This window comes from Gambusia affinis, linkage group LG09 (assembly GCF_019740435.1).
Source record: "Gambusia affinis linkage group LG09, SWU_Gaff_1.0, whole genome shotgun sequence".
NCBI lineage: Eukaryota > Metazoa > Chordata > Actinopteri > Cyprinodontiformes > Poeciliidae > Gambusia > Gambusia affinis.
In genome coordinates, this window is record NC_057876.1 from 28287327 (window position 1) to 28306792 (window position 19466).

Genomic DNA, 19466 nt, shown 5'->3' on the forward strand with positions numbered 1-19466 from the left:
ATTAATTGTTGTGCTGTGTCAACATAAGCCAGTCATTTCAATAATTTCCAGAGGCTTCTCCCCACAGGAGTCTCATAACAGATGAAATGATCTGGCACATAAGTTGTCATTTCTGCTTTGCAAACTGGAACCCCGTTGTTGTGGTATCCGGTTAAATTTAGTCCCATTTCCATGTTGCAACCTTCTGTTTTCCAGTTTTTCTTTTCATCCTCGAAGGTTCAGCCGTTTTTTTGTTTTGTTTAGTTTTTTTCCCCATCTGTTGGAATTATTTATAGAGCTTCATCGCAGCATTAAAAATTCACAAATTATGTTCATTATTGGTTCACGTGACAATGTTGCTTCTAATTTAAAGTTGATAATAAGCTCTGGATTTTAAGTAGCATTTGTGCAACTACAAAGAAGTTACTGTTAATTAGTGATTTAGAGCGCAGGATTCACAAAATAACATGCTTAATGACCGGCTGTAATCATTTTCCATAGGTTAGTTTTAACGTACAATGATTTACTCCATCATGCTTTTGATCGTGTGTTTGCTTTATTACTCTTCTTTTATATTTGCTGTTCTGTAGAGCTTCAGTTATTTTTATTGTTGCAGATTTCTTTATAGTTGTTGTCTGCAGCCAAGGAGAAAACCTCAGAGTCAAGGTTTTGTGGTAAATGAAATGGCCTTTTTATATCATCAGCTGTAATAGAATTATAGGTGGCTTATGTATTTCAGCATAAAATAGGAGGCCACACAAAGTCACAAAGCTGCATTTTTTTCCTAGCTACAGGTCCTTTGGCTTCACTGGACTGCAGATATATTTCCTGTTAAGACTGGATTTGCTCACCTAGCTCACATAAACACCTGCCAGAAGGAGCAGATCTATAATTTTGCCTTCAGATGGCTTGTGATTAAAGATGGCGTCACTGCTGAGATTGACACAGAGTGTAATATTTACCAGACTTGGTTGTTTTATTGCTGTAGATATTCCCCCTGTCAACTCTTAACAGTGAAAGTTATTTTGTGCTCAAATTATTTAATAAACTGAGGAGTGGAATAGTGAATTTTATAAAACACTTTCACCTGCTTGAACATGTTAGTTTCTTTGTCTGCAGGATGTTTTAATCCAGGTGATGAATCTGCTGCTCAGGCTTTTCCAGGTTTTATTTGCCTGTAAGATTGAGGAATATCTGTGGATCTTGATGAAGTAGAGCTTACAAAAACAAATTCAAACTTATCTCTTTTTTTCAGGAGCATCATCGCAAACCAAATAACAAAAAAACTTATTGTATACATTTACTGGGATCTTTCCAACCAACAGGAAACACCTCATGTTCTCTTATAACATTTAGTAAAGTTGGAGCGCACAGAGTTAGGGTGCTTTAATCAATCCTCTTTGCACAATCGCTCAAGATGGTTTAGAGTCTTGGATTTTCTCTTATCCTCCAACTCTGAGCTCACCCTCAGGTTTTTCTAATGGATTTAGGTCTGGGGTGAAGGAAGGCCAGTTAAGAAGCTTGGTTTTGTGTCTGGTTATCCATCTGTTGATTTGGTCTCATCTTTTAGATCATTATTCTGCTGAACAACCAACCAACGACTCATTTTCAAACATATGACTAATTATTTCTTCTGTCCTGGTGTATCACTGGTCAATGATGCCTTGAACTACAACAGGCTCAATTCAGTTTAAGTTTATTTAATGAAGGGCAGCACAGTAAACCATGTTACATGATAGAAACAAAGTAATTGCTGTTTTTTTTGTGTAGTTTTGCTAGCCAGTCCTTGGCCCACAGCATAACAGGCCCTCCACCATACCTAAATGTAGGCAGGATGTAGATCCTTTGTTTTGTGTGGAGCCCACCTGGAGGGATTATGGCCAGAAAACTAAACCTTTTACCTCTCATCAGAAAACAGCGCCGGTAGCAAACTCTTGATTCTGGCTAAAATAAATGTGGATCTTCTTTCAGTTTAGCAGCTGTTGGCTAACAGACAACAGCTGCTAAACATTATGACTCTGTGTCACATTATGACATCACGAGTCTGTGCTGACTGACTCCTCTTTGGTCCTGCCTGCCATCTTTTTTAAACTCCTCTTGGATTTGGGGTCGTACTTCAGGTTTCTATTTGAGCTTTGAGATGTTAATCAAATGTAGTCAAAAGAATAGCATGTTGCCACGGTTACACATCGTAGCAACTGTCTGAAAGTAAAAGAGCCGGAGCAGGAATCCTTCCAGCTGCACAGCATCCAGAACCACAGGAAATAATTGTCCAAACATGCAAGGAATCAACCCAAGAAAGAAGAAATCAGCAGATTCTCCAGCTAGCAGTCAGCGGTTGTGACCTGCTCTGTACATGTTTGTGTTTATGTGTTTATGCTTGTTTGTGCTGCTTCATTTTTGTGTGTTTATCTCCAGAGTGAATAGTACATTTGTAGTAAACTTATGTTTTGTTTATTTGTCTTTTTAAGTATTTACTGAGGGCAGTTTTCTAACTAGAGAATCCTGAGGGTGAGTCCCAGATGGTACAGGCTTAATTTTATCAGTGCTCACTTTGTGTATAAATAGAATTTAATTAAAACAGAACCAAGTTGAAAACTACTTTAATAAATCCTAAAGGAAAATCGCGTAGTGGTACACTATTAATGAAAATAAATGCATAAAGGCATGTATGTATTCTATTTAATCCCCAGGAGAGCTCTGTCATGGTTCAGGACGTCAGAGTGAAAGGTTGCTATCAGCAGGAATGACCTGCTGGTCAGCTTCTACTAAAGAAGTCTGGTTGAATGCAGTTTCTAATCTATTATAGAGATTAATGAATGGGTTCTTACAGATGGATTTGAAGCATTAGGTTTGTAAAGAAGGAGCTTTTAAAGATAAATGCTGTCTGCAGCTTTAATTCACCCTGAGTTATCTCCTTGAACGCAGCAACAACCCAGCCCACCGGTATTACCTGGCAACTGACCCGGTAAGCGGCCAGCTGTACGTGTCGGACACAAACTCCCGGCGCATCTACCGACCCAGGATCCTGGGCGGAACCAAGGAGCTGCAGTCCAACGCCGAGGTGGTGGCAGGAACCGGAGAGCACTGTCTGCCCTTCGATGAGAACCACTGCGGCGACGGCGGGAAAGCTCCGGACGCCTCCCTCACCGGACCCAAAGGTATTTAAAATTGATGAAGATGTTCTGCTCAGTGGAGGGGTGGATCGAGGTGATGGATTTCTCATTCTGAAGTGGCACCTGCTAGATGTGAATTTATGCGTGCTTTGGGCACCGTGCCAAATGACGGCTTACTCGTATGTAATTAATTAATTTTGGTTGTGGTTCTCATGTAAAATTTAAAGCAAACAGGCAAGGCTCCTAAGAAAACATTGATACTTCAGCAATTAAAGCAATTTTCTGTTCCGTGTCAACAAGCTGTTACCTCCAGAAATGAAAATTATACTTTAGTTTACATGTGAGGATATTTCTGTGGATTATTATTCCAAGTGTTGATGTTATTAATTTAAATCTTTCTCTTGCTCTTTTACATGTCCATGAAAAAGTATTTAACTGGAACTTTTCCCATTTTGTATCATTACATCCAAACAAAGTAGAGTTTAATCATGGAGGATGATGCACCGTTTCCAAGATTTTTTCACGTACTTTTTTTCCATGATATCACTAATATAATTTGCCATTTGAACTAGAACTTTTTCATTAGTATTAAGGCGGTACAAACTTAAAACAAGCTGCTATATTTTAATAAAAAGGTAATTGTAAGTTATTTTGTCTTATTTCAGGTGCACTAAGATATTTGATTAGGAATATTTAGTAACATTTTATGTTTTTGCAGTGTAGGCTCTGACATCAGCACAATTTAGGCCAATTGCAAACCTGCCAACACCAGTTCATGAGGGGGAAATTATTTACAAATCAACAATTAGTGTCCTAATTGGAAATATTTTTTTTTTTAGAAAACGCCATAAGACGTCTTGTTCCCAGTTTGCCCCCAGGGGGCAGTAGGGGGCTCTCTGGTTCACATTTAAACCACAATGAATGACAGAACAGTGAAACTGTAGATCACAGTACCACAGTACTAAATACCACAGTGAACAGAACCACAAGACCTTATTTTGGTGGCAGCATCATGCAGTGGGGCCAGAGTGGAGGTGAAGATGGATGGAGGTGAAGATGGATGGAGGTGAAGATGGATGGAGGTAAATCCAGGATGGTCTCTGAAGAAAATCTGTTAGAGGCTGCAGAAAACCCGAGACTGGGTTGGACAACCACAGAGTCTAGTCAAAGTCCAGACACAAATACATTTAGGTATATGTGGCAAGAATTAAAAATTGATGCCACATTTTTCTGAGTTTTATTTGTAAAATACAAAAAGTTTGAAAACTGCAGCATTTTTCTTCCACTTCACAATTCTGCACTACTTTGTGTTGGTATATCAAATCCTAATAACGTACATTGAAGTTTGTGTTTGTAACGGGATAAAACAGAAAAACATCTTTGAAAGGGCTTTGGATGCTTCGGCAAAGCACTGTAAAAGTCAAGTTTCCTGGCTTTTAATGCTCCTTGTGAAATAACTGCTGCCCACAAACCGATAAGTGCTTTGCACAACCTGTTGTCCACATTCAGATAGCAGAGGGTCATTTGTGGCAAAATCGACGCCTTTTCCATAAATTCGTTCGGAATAAAAGGCGAGGATGAATTGTTTTGCGCTCGTTGCTGTCTTCTTTTGAGTGCCAACTGCAACAGCTAAGCTTCGGCTAGGTGATAAAGGCTTGAGTGAAGGCAATCTGAGGGAACGACTCTAATGATGGAGTGGGTGGAAGCCGAGACAAGAGAAGAAACAGCAGATGGCTCCATTTTTTCTTCCTTTTTCTCTCCTCAGACATTTGCTGAACTCTGCTCAAATGTGACACATTTCATCTGTCTGAGAATCTCAGGCTGTCAGATAGCCAGCTCCCAAGGATTCACTGCCAGCTCCCACAGCTCGTCAATGTTTTAGCAGAAAGCAATCTTGTGCAGCCTTAGCCCACAGGTCAAACCAAACCACTAACCTTCCATAGAAGCTTTTAAAGACTTCATTGAAGAAGAAATTCTCTGGAGGTAAGAGTAAAGTTATAGCACATTCAGAACAGTTAAAATCTTTGGAAAACTATAGCGTAGTCATCCACTGTACTTCCTGGGCTCAGCGGCTATTTGAAATGAAATCCTGAACCGCAGCCAGTTAAAACCGGTACGGATAGAAAACAGCCGTCCTGGTTATGAAGTATGGCTGAATTCCCAAAGGCAGTGATCTCTATTAAGCAGCACAGTGACATGGAGACTGATGCAGAAGCCACTACACCCCGCTAATGTATTTTCCCAGTTTGGGACATCTGGTTATTGCAAACCCACACTGGCTCGGCTTTGCTTTGGCGTAGAGATTTGAGCTAACAGTCAATCACTGAGACAATTTAGCCTTCACTTGTCACCAAGGCAACTGTTCATCTTTAACCCCTTTCAAGAAAAATTGTCAGCAGCTGTCGGTTGTATTCCCCTCGCTTATTTGTTTGTCAAATGATGAGCGGATTGTGATGATTGCGGAAGTCAAAAAATCTCCACAAAGCAGCAGCCATTGGCACCCCCGCCTCCTGAGGTCGTCTTTAGACAGAGGGGGTGACGAGGCGAGGCAAGTGTGTGTGTGTGTGTGTGTGTATATATATATATATGTACACCGTATGAATACAGCCTTTCCCACTTCTGCCTGAGAAATTATTTAATAGCAGAAAAGCAGCCTGTGAATTATTGATGGCTGTGCTTTTTGCAGTGACCTGAATAATGGGAAGGCGAGCTTGACACATGTATCCATCGTGTTCTGTCCACTGAGTCATGCAAGCAGAGATGTGGCATCTCTACCATGTTTGCCTGTTATCACAAGCTCTTTTCCCCCCTGTTTTCTCTCCTTTTCTCTCACCACCACCACCACCACCACCACCACCGCCGCCGCCGCCGCTGCCACCTCCCACCTGCTTTCAACAGGCATCGCCGTGAACAAGAACGGGCTGATTTATTTCGTCGACGGCACCACGATCAGAAAGGTGGACCAGAACGGCATCATCTCCACTTTCCTGGGCTCCAACGACCTGACATCGGCTCGTCCCCTGACCTGTGACAGCAGCATGGACATCAATCAGGTGACTTAAACAAAGAAGTGCCAGAAAGCTGTTAACACTTCTGCAGAGTGTGTCACAGTGCCACCTTGTGCTCCAAGCTCTGTAACCCCATTTCAAGCCTTCCCTCCACAGTGAGATGTGGTTACTGACACACACACACACACACACACACACACACACACAGCATGCAGTTGGTTTATAAGAGAAAGCAACACTTGCAGGATGCTTTTTTCCATGCTTCACAGGCTTTAGTATTAGTTAGTATTAGTATTACTAGAAGTTTCCAAATTATTTGGTAATTTCGATTTTTTGGATGCTGCTGTAATAGGAAAGCAGCTCTCTCTGAAAATTTTAACTTTTGCCTCAGAAAGTGTGATTGCTTTCTGCCAGAAGATATTTGTTAACATATTGAAATCTTTGTAGTTAAATTAAATACACTTAATATTCAGTTGTTTCAAAATCAGTCTTACTTATTTATGTAAACAGTTTTAATTGCCCTAAAAGACAGGTTAAATTTTTTTTTTGGGTATTTCCCTCATGATGTGAAAAGAAACTCTTGAAGGCAGAGTTAATCTGAACTAATTATCCTCACGGTCTGGTTCCGATCTGCAGACGTCACCAGACTAGAGGCAGGTACAGCCTGGACTTTTCACCAGTCCATTTAATAAATTATTTAAAAACTCTCATTTTCCTTCAGATGGCATTTGTTTTGTGATTATTTTTTTTTAAAAGATGCAATTATTGCAGAAGATTTCCTGCTGCTTTTGAATTACATTCATGTACTTTCTAATTATTCTTAATCATTCTCATAATCTACTAGAAATCCATTCTGTAGGAATAATTGGTTCCTCCCCATTGAGCAATCCCTTGTACAGATTTAAATAAGCGAGGAGGTTCTGGTTATTTCCAAAGTAGGATGTTTTTCATCAGCTAAATTGGATAAGAAGGATTAATTATACTATTAATCACATGAATGTGTACTCCCTTGTGATTTTACACATTTAAAAAAAATGTTCAAGCAAAACAACTCAAAGACACAAATTCTCTAAGAAATTATTTTTAAGAGGGGAAGGTTTATGCATTTGAAAGGAACATTAAAAATATTAACTGATTTTATGTGGTCACCCTCAGGAGTTTAGAAAATGGTTTGTGGTGTAATTCTGATTTAAAATATTTAATCTGCAACAGGAAATGAGAGGAACAATCTGGGGAAAGTAAAAAATATAGATCCAAAGACAAAATTGGAAACTATTTTCCTTCAACACCATTTAAACTAAAGAAATAAAAGAACATATAAACAGCCAACTTGTAGATTAAATTCTTCAGTATGGAGCTGCAGTCCTCTCCCAGGTTCATTACATCAGGGTTCTTCCACAGCCTTGGAAAGTTTTTGAAAGTACAGAAATTAACTTCTATATTTTTTTCAAGTGAAAAAGGATAAAAAAAAGTTTAATTTTCTAGTTTTTTCCTTCTTTTATATTTTGAAGGACAACAATATAATGACTTGCAGACACAGCAGTATCCAGGCTTAAATATCCTAGACAGGCTTTATCTGTAACTTGTCACCTTTCACCTTGACTTTAACATTTCATCCATCAGTCTCACTGATTCGTCAGAAAAATTTAAAATGGGCATTTTACTACATGTTTGGTCCCTAGACAACTATTTTGGTTTAACTGGATTTCTGGCCTTAAACTGGGTCTAAAACCCCAAACAATATAATTTTTATCTTTTCTGTCGTGTTTCCTTGCAAAACCTTTAAATTGATAATTATGACAGAACAAAGAATTGGTTTGGAGTTGATTGATACACGTACAGATGAGATCCCCCCAGTTAACCCTTTACCATAATTAGTTTTCCGTGTTTTATAATAATAAAATGGTTTTATTATCATTAAGTCTTTGGTGCAAAAAACTGATTGAAAATCGATTTATTCACTGTATGTTTGTGTCTGTTAAGGTTGAGATGGAACTGAACTTGAAAACCTTTTAAACCATTCAGACAACAAACACAACAGAGACACAATAAAAACTGTCAGACGAATTATTACCTCACGATAATAACTCAGAAATAGTCCAAATTAGGATGTATTTTTATTTCTTTCCAACTTAGGGAAACTTTCTGTTTATATCATAGGTTTTAGGTGCCTTTCTATCCTAAAGAAAAATATATAAAACATCAGATATTTCACAAAGAGATATTAACATTCATGGAAAAACCTCACATAACCTCATATTAAAGCAGAAAGTATCGCAGCCTCTGTAAGAAAGGATTACAGTATTACAGTATTGCGAGGGAAAGCAAAATAATTTTTTCCCCATGTTCCCTCCAGGGCTCCGTACCAATGGACACAAACTCTGATTTAAAGGATTTCTATTCAGTCTAGGATACTCCATTCCTTCCCTGCCAAGTCATAATTATACATTTTGAATTGGAGTTTCTCAAAGTTATTCCAGATACCAAATAAATCTCTCCATGGACCTTTAACATCAGTTAATTATTTGTCCTCAGATGCCCAGAATGCTTTGCAGAAAAGAAATTGAGAAATCTCTGAGCAAATATCAGGATTTTAGAGGGAAAACTGTGAACAGACTTGCTTTTTTCAAAATGTAACTCATTGATCAACAATTTTCTGAATTTCCAAATGAATAAAATGAAATCAATCATAATAGATATTTTGACAGACATTGATTCAGAAGAAACTTGAGATCATATTTCAGGGTCAAAATAACATTAATTTAAGATACTATTTGGCTAATAGGCTAAAAGATCCATCAAGGTTATTTTTCATAATCAAGATGAATTTTGTGTGAAAGGGCAGATTTGATGTATTTATGGTCACTACATTAGAAACTGTAGTGTAATAAAGGTGATATGTAAACATTAGTGGGAGGTTTTTACATCACTAAGTGACTTCAGGTTGAAAAAGAGATGAGTTTTCATCTCAGAGCCAATTATAAGGAGGAAAGAATAATTACTGAGTTTGGGAGGGCGTGTTTGCTTGCATCCGGAGCTGAATTAGTGTTTAGTGTTCCACGAGTAATTGTGGGACCACAAATGATAATAAGGGAGCGCTGTGTAGTTGTAGCTTGTTGAGCACATAAAACCTTTTTTACTGACTGCTGGCTGCTTTGTCCAAGAAAGCGTCAGTCTTCTACCTCAAACTAAGGTAACATGAAAGCTCATCCTCTCCTAATGGAGGACAAGAAACGATTCTGAAACTGGGAGTCTAAATAGAGTTTTCACCGTCCAGATCTGCCTCTGCTGCACACCTTGAGAGTTTTAGGAGCTGATTTCTATTGAATAATGCAGAAAAAAGGGCAAGAAAACAGACTTTTATCACACCAAAGTGAAAACTTTCACACCATGATTTGTTTTACTGCTTCTGCTCTTGGAAATAAAGTTGTTTCTATTCCTCCCACTTTGTGCTCAAGACAAAGCATTACTGTTTGAAACTAACACCAAACGGATGAATTATCATCCTGGAAAAACAGAGACTGCTGTTCACTTACAAATATAGAAATAAGCCAACTCAGACGCATTCATCCTTACAAATTAACTCTGAGATATATAAATATCTATATATAAATATAGGGGGATATATCGCACAGACTAAATGGAACGCATATGTCACATTTTATTAAAAAAATAGTTTCTTCACTGAGTATCAGGGTTATTAATGTTTAACACATCTATGAAGCATCTGAACAAAAACCAATATGACAAATTACTTGGTAACATTTTTCTATGCACTAACTGTTATTTGGAAATAACATCTTTGTATTTATACATACTGGATAACTGATAAACAAAATACTTTACACCTTCTGTGTTATCAAGGTAAGGAGAAAAAACTCAAGAAAGACATGATAATGATTATAAAACCTCTAAAATGGCTTAATATGAACATTTTGTCTGAATTTTTTCTGCCATTGTAATGTTTTCATCTCTCTGTGTGAGTTTTCCCATCATGGCTGCTGTCACTGAACTCAGGGTGAGTGAGTCAACCTGAGGCTCTTTGGACCTTCAACAATGGTCCTTAATGACTTTGGCGAAAATTATATGAAACCAGCTGCTTTTCATGTTTTTTATAAAATATATAAATATTATATATTTTTTGCAACAGAATGACACTGCAGAGACCAGCCATATGCCAAACTTGTAATTTTCCATAAATACCAAAATCCCATCAGAACAAAATATATGTATATCCTGTTCTTGCAAACATTTTATTTTAAAACCCAGAAACAGAAAAAAATAGTCGTACTTTAAAAAGAAAATAGCAAATTTTCTTAGTAGATAACTTTAAACTAATTTAATTTAGCTGAAATGAGGGAAAAATAATTCTTGGTATCTTAGAAGTTGCAGACTTTATTCATCTGTCAATATCAGTGTTATCTCCAGTGAGGACCTCTAAATGTAACAATGTTTTGCTTTTTGTATTTAAACTCCAAAGATCAAAAAAGACATTAAAACTGAGTGGATCCATGATCCTAAAATCTGGTTTTGTGTACAAAGAATCAAATCTGTCTTGAATCAGTAATTTGACATAATTATTTAAGTCTAATTATATTAATGTGATTTATTTTTAATGTTCAAATCTGTAATCATCTCACAAGCCATGAAAGGGAATAACTCAAATTAAGAACTATTTTAAATTAAACAAGCAGATTTCTGTTGTTCTTATTGTGAGAAATACAGTGTGTCAAATGGGATTTTTCTTCATTGTTTTACATGAATACTACATGAACCTTTTCAATAATAATTAGTCCATAAAATGTGTTGTAAATAGATAAAGTAATCCAGAACATATTAATAAAGTGCTGAAAATGCTAAATTAGAGAAATTGTATCTTCAGAGACCAAGAAAAGCCTTTAAGCTGTTTCTCCTACTGAGGTGGCCTGACTTCACAAACTCACACAATGCATCAGGTCTTGGCACACGTTATATAACATAATGTGACAAAAGCAGATATTACAAATGATTTCTTTCTGTTGCATTATAAGTGCATTAAATGAATAATAAGCTTTCATTTCAGTTGATGTTTGGGAGTATTTTCCTTGTGAACAGAACAGAAAGCAATCAGTATTTGTGTTTGGGAGTGGGTGGTGTGCTGAAAGCGGGAGAACATGAGAGAACATGAACAGAAAGCATTAAGCTTGTTACTTTTTCCTTATTAACCAACTCATTTGGTTAATAGCAACCAAGACAAAGCATTGGCACAACTGTGTGATCCTCTGGCACCCGGGCTGAAGAGTTGGCTCGCTGCAATTTAACTAGTGGAAGCCTTAAAGGCATTGTTTTTTATTGTTAATCACCAAGTGGAAAAACACAAATTAGGGATGTTTGGACAATTTTAATGACCTGGTGTTGTTTCTAAAGGCCAGGTTAGTCAATTCCCGCTGTTAGAAAAAGCAGCTTTTTATCCCGTTCGAAACTCCGGCTGTAATGGTTACCACAGGATTTTGGCTTTGGCTCTCTTAATGTTCTACAAGATGTGATTAATTATCTCATCACTTTAAATGCAGGAGACTTTTCTTTCATGTCATTTTGATTTATTCTGATATATGTCATTGATCACCATGTGAAGCTTTTCTTTCAGGTTACACCACCAAACGGCACGGCTTTAATGGAGCAGGAAGGTGTTAATTGCTTGCTTAATGTTCTTATATAAGACATGCTCATTTACTTAAGTTGAAATCCACTAAAACTGTAACACTATCAAGATTAAAATCATTAAAATGAACAGATTAGTTATCCCAAACATGTTGAAATAGTCAAAGACCTTAGACTTTTTGAGATGAACATTCAGCTACTGGATAGATCCACTGAGTAAAACTAGAAGTTGTTGTTTAACCCACTTTTATTAGCAAATATTACAAAGTGTAATAATATCACATTTTGTAGTATTTTAAATATTTTAAACCAAAAACATAGGATTTTATTGAGATTTGTCTGTATTCATGAAATAAAAGGAAAATAATTCACAATTTTCTAATTCCTTAAAAAAAAAAAGACATTTACTACAATACCATAAAAAAATCCAGTTCAGACAACTTGGTTTAGAAAACAAAAACAATGGTGACTAAGAAACTATCGCCTGTTTATTTGTCAGAATGAAGTGGATTTACCAACTATCTACTTCTGTTTCTTCCCTAAGAAAGAGAAGTAGTGACCTACTGCAGGTCATCACAGAAATACGGTTTAGGATCCTGGTTTCACTGTGGAGAGGAGAGTCCATCTGTTTTATATGCCAGTCACACAACAAAACAACCCAGTTATGAGCTTGTAGGATCAAAATTTACAGAGTTCCTCCTGGCTCTTTAAAATGTTTTATTCCAGCTTTGGTAAACAAAAGACAATCCTGCAGGTGATGGATTTAAATTCTGTATTGGACTTAATCCCCTCCAGGGAGATCTGTTTGTATTCAAATATGCAGCAACAGCCCAGAAACTGGATTAAAGCTGTTTATTGTGATGCAACAACTGCATTTTTGGGAAAAGTTGGAAAGATGTAGGTCTCTGTCTAGACAATAAATTTCTGACTTTCTGAACTCCATGCATTTTTTCTCTCTAATTGGTTGGCTTAATTGTCTCTCTTGTAAATTAGATATTGAAACTCAATGGGCCAACTTGTATAAATAAAGGCCAAATAAATAAAAAATGTTCTTTTAACAGTTCCTCCCAGAGATATTTGGATTTCAAAATGTCAAAAGCCTCAGTGCTTTTTATTGGATTTGATATTTTACACCAACTAACACGAGCTAGAAAAAAGCTAAGTGTGTTTAACCCAACTGATGATACCATCACGACTGCTGTGGTAGTGGCAGCATCATGCTTTTCAACAGAAGTAACAGAAAAGTAGCTAAGAGTTTACAGAAAGACAGATGGAGGTACAAACGTAAAAGACCTGGGGGGAAAACAGTCAGAACGGCCTAGTTGAAGTCCACACCTAAATCCAATTGTGACTCTGTGGCAACACTTTAAAAGTCTAATCTTAATCTGAACTTGAGCTATTTGGTCAAGAAAAATTGGTGAAAAATTCAGTCTCTAGATGAGCCCAACTGGAAGAGACTCCTGCAGCTGTAACTGCAGTGACAATTATGGATGGGCTAAAAAAAAAAAAGTACGCCACACTTTTGAGATTTTTAGTGGTAAAAAAACTGAAAACCATTTATGATTTTCTTCCCACATTACTAAATGTATTTCTTTGTGTTGCTCTATCATATAGAACCCCATAAAAATACATTATAGTTTGTGGTTGTAACGCAACAAAATGTAAAATGTTTGACGGCTATGAAAACTTTTAAGGCACAGTGTGTTAGGATATTGTGCTTCAGAAAATTCTCCTTCTCTATATATTCCATACAAAAGATTTCCAGATTTGACTGTGAAGCCTCTTCTGTCACACTCTGACACTGACAATCTGCCATTCACAGCGAGCTTTGTGGAGGTTAGCAGGAGGCCGGGGTTTGTAATTCTTTCTGGCTCTTATTTTTCTTGACACAATAACATCTGTCACTTTTCTGATTCAGTCTGCGCAGATTCATCTGCCTTTTGGCTATGTTTACTGACACATTGGGAGTGTGTGTGTGATAAAAGTTTATGAAAACAACTTCATGGAGCACTTTTGCTGAAAGAAGATATCACTGAATAAAATACTCAGCTTTTTTCTCAATTAAATTAGAGCTGTAATTATATGTAATCATTTTCTGTATTGCAGGTGATTTTAGAGTGGCCCACAGATCTAGCAGTTAGCCCGATGGACAACTCTCTGTATGTTCTGGACAACAACATCGTGCTGCGCATCACAGAGAACGGTCAAGTCAGCATTGCAGCAGGCCGACCCGTCCACTGCCCGCTGGCTGGACTGGAGAGAGGCGTAGCTGGTGGACAAAGAGCTCATTTAACCCCTCTAGAATCGGCCGTTTCCATCACCATATCCTACCACGGTGCCATCTACATCGCAGAGACAGATGAGAGGAAGATGAGCAGGATCCGGAAGGTTTCCGTGGACGGGGAGATAACACATTTGGCCGGAGCTCCGTCCGACTGCGACTGCAAGAACGATGCCAACTGCGACTGCTATCAGACAGGAGACGGCTATGCCAAAGATGCGAGGCTGAATGGTCCTTCTTCATTAGTGGCGGCTCCAGATGGAACGCTATATGTGGCAGACCTGGGGAACATCCGCATCCGCGCTATCTCTCGAAACGGGCCAACTTTGACTTCCAATGGCGGTGCTTATGAGGTGGCTTCCCCTGACGCTCAGGAGGTCTACATGTTCGACAGTAACGGCACCCACCAACACACCGCCAGCTTGCTCACCGGAGACCTGAAGTACACGTTCAGCTACAGCACAGAGAACGACATCACAGCTGCTACCGACAGCAGCGGGAACACGCTGAGGATCCGGAGGGATGCCAACCGCATGCCGGTGCGGATCGTTGCCCCTGACAACCAGGTGATTTGGCTGACAATGGGCACCAATGGTGGCCTGAAAACATTGACAGCGCAGGGTCAGGAGCTGGTGCTGCTCACGTACCACGGCAACAACGGCCTGCTGGCCACAAAGACTTCAGAGATCGGCTGGACAACTTTCTATGAGTGAGTAGAATCACTGGGAATGATTTGGCAAGGTCTGATTGATTTAGCTTTCAAATTAAGGAAATAGCTCACAGTGCAAATTAGAATACACCTTCCACTTTGTGCATGCTAATAAACATGGTGGAAATGGATGAGACTTTCTCTTTGGCAGGTAGAATTGTGTTTGGGAATGAAACACCACACCCTGCATCTCTGGGATAAGAAGGAACCATTAACCATCATGTAATTGAAAGATTTTTTATTTATTTTTGATGTTACCTTCTGTCATTATTAATAAACTGCAACTCTACTAAAGTTTTAATTAAAAATCAAAGGCATCTGCACATGAACATTTTTAATGAAGGTGTGTTTTTATGTGTGGGCTGTGCAGTAGATTAAAGTGAACATTTGTCTGTAAGACCACTTAAGTTTATTTAGATCCACCTCTTTCTTCTTTTTCTTTCCTATTTTTGCATTGCAAGACGAGGCTCTTATGGTCCTGTGTTGTTCCTTTAACCCTGAGCTGTGGTCAGGTTTTAAAGTCTGTTAGAATCACACAACAGACTTTGTGACAATATTAAAACGCTCTTGTTTTTTTTGTTTTTTTACCTTAATAGTGATTCAGATCTCTAGTTTAACATTCTGACTTGATGATGATGATGATGATGATGATGATGATGATGATGATGATGATGATGATGATAATGATAATGATGATGATGATGTATCTTGACCATCTTCAGTTGGTCCAGAGTGCTGCAGTAACCCTGTGATAAGATCTGGTCCATTCTGTCACATAATTCTTGCCCTGGCATTTTTCACCGGCATCCAGTCGGGTTTAGGGTCCAGTGGGAAGTTCTCTTTGTTACATATGGAGCCCTGAATTTCCAGGGACCTTTAAATGTGTCTGACTTGCCTCAGCTGCTTGCTAAGGTCAGCTGATCTGAGTTTGTACGACCTTAAACTAAAACCGCTATTCTTCACAGCCATTCCTAAATATGAACATTCTTTGAATTATTGTATTTCTTTGCAGTATTTTTTTGTTCATATTGTTCAGGTACATATAATTTAACCTGTAAGGAACTTTGTGAGTCTTCTGAGAAGCGCTATATTAATTATTTTTACTTATTTACAAAAAAACAAAATAGGAAGGAAATCTGTAAGGGGGTCAAATACATTTTCCCCACTGTAAATATTTACACATTAAAACAATATAGAACACATATAGAAACATAAGGCAGATTTAATATTTTCCAGGAATTTGGCTGTTTAAAATTGCTTATTTTATACCCTTGATCCCTATTAAAATATTTTTTTAAATATGGTCATGTCGTAGATCTTTTTTTTTGGTTTGAAGATCAGATTCAAAGTGTCAAAAATAACTATTTTTGTAATGTATGTTTCATGAATCTGTCACACATTTATTCTATAAATTGTGACTCATTCCTACCTGCAAATTGCCAAGGGTGCAGAATTAATTGAAATCTAATTATAAAATGTCCCTCGGATGTGTAAAATAGCTCAGTTAGACGTCAATAACCCCATAAAGTGAGTTACATTTGTCTTTTTTTATTATTATTAACTGGTGCTATTAGAGCAGTTACAAGTGTAAAAAAAGAGATTAAAAAAATAAATAGTTGTATTAAATTAAAGTAAGCCTCTTAGATTTTTTATCATAATCCAATTTGTTTTGGAAGCAAAGCTTCTCAGCGTCATTTTTTTGTCACGACATTAAGCCACACATGATACCCTCACTACAACAAAAACAGCCAAACAGCCAATCATGATTATGACACATCAATCACTCTAAAAAATTAAATAAAACTCATTATAAGTCTGTGTAGTTTTATTTAATCTTCCTGATAGCTGAGATGTGTCACTCAGCCTTATTCGCGCCTGAGCCACTTTTACAGACATCCTTCCTCTTCTGCGCCAGAAGTGGGAAATATCCAGGGATGAAAATGTGACATTTTAATTACAAGAAAGTCGTCCGTCTCACCCAAGTATGAAGCAGTTGATAATTGAAATGCATTGTAGCCTGGGAGCCTTCATACATATAAATGCTTTGTCATTTTTGATGTTTCCTTTTGTCAAACAGCTATGACAGTGAAGGCCGCCTAATGAACGTGACGTTCCCCACGGGAATGGTGAATAACTTGTACACAGACATATACAGCGCTCTGATGGTGGACATCGAAAGCTCCCTGACAGAGGAGGAAATCAGCATCACCACCAACGCCTCGACCATCCGAGCCTTCTACACTCTGACTCAGGGTAAGGCTTCGTCGCCGGGCTCTATAGCACAGCAGCTGTTATTTATCATTGTTTCCAGGGTCTGCAGGGCAATGTTGAGTAAGCCGGAGTCGTGTATCATTATGACTCAGAGGGTCCGGCAGTGTAAATGATTGCTCTCTGGGATGTCAGGGAGACACACCAACCTTGTTACTAAGTGCTTTCTCCTCTCTTCCATAACCAGATGGACCCGTTATTTCCTCACATCACTCTTCTTTTAGACTTCAAATAAAATCTGAGATGCTAAACAGTTGTTCTCCACCAACAGACCAGTGTAGAAGCAGCTACCAAGTGGGCTACGACAACTCGCTGAGGATTACCTACGCTAACGGGATGGACACCCACTACCAAACAGAGCCCCACATCCTGACTGGAGCTGCCAACCCGACTGTCGCCAGGCGCAACATGAGCCTGCCAGGAGAGGTTGGGCAGAACTTGGTGGAGTGGCGCTTTCGCAAAGAACAAGCCAGAGGGAAAGTTATTGTCTTTGGGCGAAAGCTGAGGGTAAGTCTGGATCTGGTTTAAATCCCCGTCTTTTCCCCTCTGTGGCACAAGCGGCACTAATGAAATGGGACGCATAAAAAAAAACAAAAGAGAGGTTGTAAAACTGTATGAACTGGTTCTGTAAACAGAAGGTTATTCTGGGCAAATGTTTGAAAACTACTGTTTGTCCTAAAATAAAGACAACACATTCACTGTTGCTGCCAGTAACACTTTCTATTAAACAAAGAGGACAGCAGATGATATCCAAGACAATATGCAAGCAATGAACAATCCACAGTAATCTGGAGATAAAAAGCCTCCTAAGAAATGTGTGAAATATGAGTAAAAGAAATGATTGCTAATAACTTTGTTTTTTTTAATCATCCCACTCCACAGTGGAGTAAATACATTAAGAACAAACAATTCTGAAGTAAAACTCTCAGCATCCACAACTTCTCTACAAAAGGCAAGATTCTGGTGTCAGATCTGAAATTATTTTCACTTTACAAACATTGAACAAATAATAGTTTGTAAAATACAAATGTGTTGCCATGTGCCACTAAAAATAAAATAATTACATAGACGCATAATAAAAAAACAGTGATCATTAAATACAAATAAAAATCACATCCGTACCTGTATATAGAAAAAAAAAGAGGCTGACCAGTGAAGTTAAAACAGTTACGTGACGTTGTGAAATTAAAGTACAAATTACTGCTCCCAGTTGTGCTAACAACACTCTTTGGTATGAATGCCGTTACTGAGTGAAGATGTCTAGAGCGAAGTCAGAGAAGTGCAGAAGCTGGTTAAAGGAAAACTTAATTTTCAATAATATGTCTGCAGTTGGGCTGCACAGTGGTGTTAATGGTCGTTGGTTTGCTTTAACATTTAGCTTTCAATGCTGAACCTGAAAATGTATCAAATGTTTTGGCAATCTTGGAGATAAGAGGAGGATCTCCATTTTGTAGCTGTTGTTTTTGTAATGCTAGCTGTGCTAATATGCTAAAAACAGATTAAAAACAGTGTTCATGCCAGGCTCAAAAAAATAATTGGATTGCTGTTCTTATACCTTTCTGAATTATAGTTATTAAAAAATAATCTGAATGCTCAGTATTTGTACTGCCAGATCAAATCCAGAAATCACAAAAATCTAATCGATTTGTCTGTAATTTCAGCTCTAAACGCTAGAATAACTAGATAACTGTGGACATGATGTCCTTCAGGCCAGATAGTGAAACTAAACCTCTAAACAGGCTGATGAGCAGCAGCTGTGTCGCTCGTGGCCTGGCACCTGTTGCGTGTTTCTGGCATCGCCGTCTGTGCTGTAGCAGTTTGTGCTCCAGGCCAATCAGGAAACTGATTGTGCTGCTTTTTGTAAGAAGCTAATTATACCAAAAGCAAGATAAACAGGACGGAGCTGCATTACTTGAATGCTCTCAACCTTTTTATTATTTTCAGCATCATTAAAATACACCAAGACTTTATGTTTTTAAAATGTTCTGAATAAAAAAACGTAACTTAAAGTTAAAAATATTTCATAAATCTGAAAGAAATACTTAAACCACAACAAAGAAGTTGAGGATCAGCTTTGCAATATTTAACAGTTAGTTGGTTGAGAAATCAATAGAAAAACACAATAAACACAATAAGATGTAGATGTTGGATTTGCTGGTTCTGATGTCTAATGGTTGAAATCAACTGCAACAGATAACGCTCCAGGTCATTTGTCATGTGTTTACTCGGTTAACATTTATTCCCAAACAAATTTCCAGTGATCACCATCCAAGCCTCACATCTCTTTCTAATCCACTGACATTTGGTTTTTAAATGTTGTTGATATTAAACTGAGAACATGCATACACATTAAAACATATGGATTGATATGTAAATATTTTAAATGAAACCGCTTTAACACATTCATTTCGATCAATTAATAGTGCACTGATTTTAAAGCGTTCAAGATTTTAACTCGATTAATT

General features: G+C 37.8%; 1 protein-coding gene across 2 annotated transcripts in view; it reads left to right on the forward strand.

Moving 5' to 3' along the window:
• si:dkey-237h12.3 (teneurin-3) overlaps positions 1 to 19466 on the forward strand; it is a 185390-nt gene that overhangs the window by 158859 nt on the left and 7065 nt on the right. For both annotated transcript variants that reach the window (XM_044126705.1, XM_044126706.1), the window contains 5 exons: positions 2908 to 3140; positions 5994 to 6148; positions 13850 to 14733; positions 16811 to 16986; positions 17273 to 17508. In XM_044126705.1, coding sequence (XP_043982640.1) covers positions 2908 to 3140; positions 5994 to 6148; positions 13850 to 14733; positions 16811 to 16986; positions 17273 to 17508 — 1684 coding nt within the window. The remainder of the gene's footprint in view (positions 1 to 2907; positions 3141 to 5993; positions 6149 to 13849; positions 14734 to 16810; positions 16987 to 17272; positions 17509 to 19466) is intronic.